At 42.7% G+C, this 6,000-nt stretch overlaps 1 protein-coding gene across 2 annotated transcripts in view; it reads right to left on the bottom strand.

Annotated features, from left to right (window-relative positions):
• Positions 1-6,000, bottom strand: part of RIMKLA (ribosomal modification protein rimK like family member A) — a 78,737-nt gene continuing 72,737 nt past the window's right edge. For both annotated transcript variants that reach the window (XM_075328969.1, XM_075328970.1), the window contains exon 5: positions 1-916. In XM_075328969.1, the coding sequence (XP_075185084.1) occupies positions 468-916 (449 nt within the window). In that variant the 3' untranslated portion in view covers positions 1-467. The remainder of the gene's footprint in view (positions 917-6,000) is intronic.

The following is a 6,000-nucleotide window of genomic DNA, read 5'->3' as shown; positions in this document are numbered from 1 at the left end:
CCACTGGTGGTGGCCGCAGCTTATAGGCCCCAAATCTGCTGACAGGTTCCCTTTAAATGCAACCTCCTCCTTCAACCAGTTTAGCCCATTATTCAATTGGATGAAGACCAGCCTAAATCCATTAAAAAAATATTAAAAACAATAATTATGCATACAATTGCTCATTGCACCCCAGTTCCATATACTGATGAGGAGGGAATGCTTTCTCCCTTGGCACCAAGAATGTTTTTTCCTATGCACGTTCCCCCATACACAGCCACTTTGTATTCTACAGGTGCAAATAATAAATTTGGTCCCAGGAGTACCATTGTTGCTGATGAGACAAGGAAGCAGCAGAATTATTACCTTTTTAGCACTATAGCGGCTCAGAACATATCTTTTGTTATTTATTTGCAAGCCCCTGATGAGCCGAGATTCCCACCGTGATTGATAAGTGCATTCATTTACACTGATAATGAAGAGGTAGTTTACTCTGTGACATCATTACAGATACTATCTATCTGTAACGGGGAACATGGCTTTGGTGCATTGATAGAATCCCTGATTTCCTTTACATCAGAAACACTATTACTACAGCGCGATCCATCACTGGTCTTGTGATTGCTGGCAGATGCAAGTGCTTTTGTCTCATTGATTTCTTGAGGGCTGGATTCTGCAGATAGCAGAGACATCTCTTCAGATGGCCTACTGGGGATAAGAGATATTGCATAATCTGCAATAATAGCGCCAAGATCTAATTTACACGCCTGGTCAAATTCAGTAAAACCAACATTTGCATTAGCCTCACAAACCACGAACGATCCATTATCCTTCAGGAGAAGGTCGATGCCGCATATGTCCATCCCCAAGAGGTTTGACACTTTCATAGCTAATAGTTTGCCTTGTTCACTAAGAGGGAAGGTGGAGCCCACACCACCTGTAACACAAAAAAGTAGGTTAAAAAAAAAAAGCAATGCCAGCAGCTAAATAGGAAAGGGTTCTTTACAGTTAGAGCAGTCAGACTGTGGAATGCCGACCACAAGAGGTAGTAATGGCAGATACTAGAACAGCTTTTAAAAAAGGGCTGGATGATTTCCTCAGTACACACAACATTGTTGGTTATAAGTGACAAAATGTATAATTGGGGGAGGAAGGTTGAAGTAGATGGACCTAGTAGAGTTGAGCGAGTACCTAACTATTCGTACTCCCTATACTCATAACGAGTATTGTCTAATACTCGTGTATTCGTTCCGAATAGAGTGTGCAATGCAAGTCACTGGAGAAACTCGCAATGTAACGAGCAACCTGAATGCTGCACTATTTGTGCGAGTAGCGAATATTGCAGAATTTGGGTTACTCGTTACATTGCAGGTTTTTCGCCAGTGACTTGAATTGCACACACTATTCAGAACAAATACGCGTGTAGTAGACAGTATTCGTTATGAGTATAGCGAGTACGAATAGTTAGGTACTCACTCAACTCTAGGACCTAGGTCTTTTTTCAAACTATGTAACATATTTTAGGAATACAACAAAACAAAAAAAAAAAAACAAAAACCTTACCTTTTGTCATACAGAGAAATTGTAAAATCCATAAAAAAAAACCAAACATCTTCACCCTGACATTGAACATATTGGATTAATTAGAACTGAGGAAAAAAAGAAAACGCTAACACTACATTTGGCCCCTGTTCAGCTAGGACCCCTTAGGTGTGGACAGGTAATTCAACTGATTATCTGCTGTGAAACATACACAAGGTCTGGGTGTGGAGACACGGGGCTCAGTGGGTGCTCTCGTCCACAAAAACCCGCCGCCTTTAGAAAGAAAGCGTGGCTCAGGGCTCATCCCAACTGAACGCCGGCCTCCTTAACCGTGGGCGTAACACTACTCAGACAACACAGGGTGAGGGAACCACAATAATTAGACTTTATTTGATCCCCAAACAATTAACGGCACATAACCAGCAAAACACACAAATGTAACAGGCAACAGAGTCTCACCCTTCCGCTGGCTCACCAGGGATTTAGAATGTCCATACCTCAGATGTTCCAGGGCTAATTACTCCAATTCAGCAGCACCCCGCTTTCGGCGGGCACCCACCGTGACTGGAATAACGCCAGATTTAGGAAGCTGGCTGAGGTCTGCAAAGTCTGTACCAGGTGACCAATTTGTCCCGACCTGGGTTTCTTCCTTAAGTAGTTCTTGGTTTGATGATATAATCCTGGCAGCCGGAGTCGAAATCCCTAGACTGTGGATATGGTCTCCAACTGGAACCGGAGTCCCTAGATTGAAGCCACAGGGTATCCTGATCCTCTAGTCAGCTCCTAAGAGCTTATACTGGATCCATCAGCATCCATCAACAACCACCTGGTGGCTTAAAGAAATCCCTTTAATAGCCACAGCCTTCCACTTGGATACACTGCGTCCTTATCGATTGGTTAGACAAGATCGCCTCTCACATTGGATGAATCTCAAGCTGCATGGACAAGGTTCATCCAAATGATGTCTACAGAAAGACTGAGGGTATACATGTTGTCTGGAATGCACAGACTAGACAATGACTACTAAGGTAATTACATTAGCAATACACAACTACAATACAATGATTACTGGAAGAGTCTGGAGAAACAATAGCTAAGCAAACATAACTTAGCACACATAAGAACAATACGTCTGGCTAAATGTTAAGAAACTTTAACCCATGAGAGGCATTGGGTGTCCATGTCGTCACACTGGGGTCTGTATATTCAGAGGCAGAGAAGTACACTTTAAGAAGAAACAGCTTCCTCCAATAAAAGCAGGATCACAGACCTTTTAGGGATGGTGGTCAGTGATGAATATTGAGGTTGTATTGATCCAATATTTGTGGGAGATACATTTTCAGCTTTGTGATCCCGATGGAAAGAACATGCATATTTCTATATCATCGTGCAATGAGGGCATCAGCCTCAAATTAATATTGGTTAGATGGATGATGCTATCCATGCCATGTTTCATATTTATAGAAAGGTAAAACTATGATAAGAAACATGACCATGATATCATCTACGAAAATATCCTGAGAGACGAGGATCTTGACATTTTCTGGAAACTGAAGCCACATCTGATCAAAAGCCCTGTTATTAGTCACCAGAGCGAAGTTAGGTACGTGTAACTAATGTTAATAAAAGCAAATGCCAAATTATTATCCTTGTTCTATGCCAGGAAGACACACTGCTGTGTAGGATTGTCCAAACTTTCATTGTAGTTCTTCTTTCCATACAGCTGAGCCCTTTCCATGACATAGTAGCAGACAGGCAGGAATCCAGTGAGCAGTCCAAGTCCAAGAAAATTTTTGTTAAAACAAAAAACTTTAATTCATTCATTTAAAAGTTTTGATACAGACAGTAAAGATCCATTACAATAGCAGTTATATATCAGTCCTTTTAAAAGACAATGTGTTTTGGCACGCTAGCCTTCTTCAGGTATCAAAAGTTTTAAAGGGATGAATTGAAGTTTTTTTGTTTTAACAAAATTTTTCTTCGACTACTCACCTTTCTGCTACAATAGTGCGCGGTGTGCCTCTCACCTCTATATAAGCGTAGCTTTCTGAAAATTGCTCCCTTTACACTGCTGTTTGGAAAGTGATGAAGTAAACTGGCTATTTTTCTGTAGTTATTCTTTTTTATAATATGTAATTGTATATACTGTATTGTTTTGTCCCCTTTATAACATCCTTTGCTTATCATGATTTTACCCTAATATAGAGATAAAACATGGCATGGATAGCAGGATACATCTAACTGATATTAATTTGGGGCTGATGTGCTGATCGCACAATTATATAAAAATATTCATGTTCTTCCCCTCGGGACCACGAAGCTGAAAATGTATGTCCCATAAATATCGAATCGATACAAACCCCAATTTCATCACTAACCACCTGCCCCAAAAAGCTTAAGATCCTGCTTTGATCAAAGGAAGCATTTTCTTTAGAAAGTGTACTTCTCCGCCTCTGAATATACAGACCCCAGACCTTGTATTTGTTTCCCAGCAGATAACCAGTTAAATTACCTGTCCACACCATGGAGTCCTTGCTGAACAGGGGCCAAATGTAGTGTCAGCAATCTGTTTCTTCCTCAGTAATACTTTTTCTCCCTTCCCCAGTTATACTTAATCCCATATGTTCAATGTGGGGGTACAGATATTTTTATAGATATTACATTTTCTCTCTATGACACTTTTCTTTCCATGCAATTGTTTAAGTTGCAGCTACATTCATTTCTATATAAACCAAACCAGGAGGAGAAGCTAGCTACTTCTTCGCTCAACAAGTCGCCCTTCTGCGTGCGCACCTGTTGAGTATGTGCTTATATACTCACCAAAAATCCCAATTTTACCAAGACAATCCTCAAAGCCAAACATCATAAGGATAAAGATTATGCAACTCATGTCTAAAGGTCTCTTTCATTTTGGGGCGGTGATGGTAGGTCCTAGGGCAGGGCTTTTATGTCCCGATTTGGAGGCATAATATATTGGTATGCATTCTTATAATTCTTCTATTCAATTTGCTTCCTATTATGTTGGCTGCAGGCAGATGGGATTTTGTCACTATCAATACAGTTTTACCAAAGCTAAAAACTAAAAAGTAGTAAAAACAAAGCATCATTTCTAAGGCAGGGCCTACCAAAAAGAGACAAAAACTGCATAGATAAAAATGCAAGTGCCCTACTTTACCTAATAATTGTAAAAACGATGCAGAAAATCTGCAACAACGAAAACTCACCAAATACTCATTGTGGGATCGTAGTCTTATGCGGGCGTCACATGGTACAATCTATCGTACGATCGCACGAGCGATCGTACCCGCCCACGTCGTTTGTGCGTCACGGGCAAAATCGCTGCCCGTGTCGCACAAAGTCGTTAAACCGCCGTCACACGCACTTACCTGCTGAGCAACGTCACTGTGGGCGGCAAACATCCTCTTCCTGAAGGGGGAGGGACGTTCGGCGTCACAGTGACGTCAAACAGCCGCCGGCCAATAGAAGCGGAGGGGCGGAGATGAGCCGGACGTAAACATCCCACCCACCTCCTTTCTTCCGCATAGTCAGCGGGTGCCGTGGGATGCAAGTAAGCTGTGTTCATCGTTCCGAGTGTCACACGGAGCGATGTGTGCTGCCCCGGGTACGATGAACAACCAGCGCAAAGAAAAATAAACGATTTTTTAAAAATAAATGACGAGCACACGACTCACGATTTGTAACCGATTTGCGAACGTTCAGCGTCGCTTGGAGGTGTCACACGAAACGACGTCGAAAACGATGCCGGATGTGCGTCACAAAAACCGTGACCCCGACGATGCATCGCACGATAGATCGTCTCGTGTGACGCCCGCATTAGTGTGTGTGTGCCCATGATCAGTGTTTGCAGCGATTTGGACGGTGAGTTTTTGCTGCGTCCAAAATGCTGCATTGTACAGTACAAGCAAAATGTATGGGATTTCTAGAAATCCCGTGCCCACTGTGTGTACTGCCCACAGAGAAAACTGACCTGTGGTGCAACTTTACGTCAATGCTTTGCTGCGGAGTTGCAAACGTTCTCTGCAGGGAGAACAAAAGCGAACCCTGATCGTGGGCACGGGCAGCTGCAGTCTCCTGAGTTCTACCGCGGAGGAGACTCGCAGCCCTGCAGGTCAGGATCCACCACGTCCAGGATGCAGCGGGTCCTGATCGTGGGCACGTACCCTTACATGTTCAAATCCGCAGCAAATGCCCGTGTTCAAGCATATACTTCACACAGCTTCTTTAAAGGGAATCTGTCGTCAGGTTTTTGCTATGTAATCTGAAGACCGCCTCCTGTAGGGGTTAACATAGAGATTTAAGAGATGCTCTCTTATCACAGTGTGTTCTGTTGTTTACCTACTATGTTTGTTTTAGCTTCAGGAGATCAGCTACAGGTTAGCTAGGCTGGCATGCTCCTGTGATTAGCTCATTTTCTATAGACTCTGTACACGGCATGCTCTCCTCCTGTGATTAGCAGCT

Source organism: Anomaloglossus baeobatrachus, chromosome 11 (assembly GCF_048569485.1).
Source record: "Anomaloglossus baeobatrachus isolate aAnoBae1 chromosome 11, aAnoBae1.hap1, whole genome shotgun sequence".
NCBI lineage: Eukaryota > Metazoa > Chordata > Amphibia > Anura > Aromobatidae > Anomaloglossus > Anomaloglossus baeobatrachus.
Note: the sequence above shows the minus strand (reverse complement) of the source record. Positions and strands in the feature narration are given on the sequence as shown.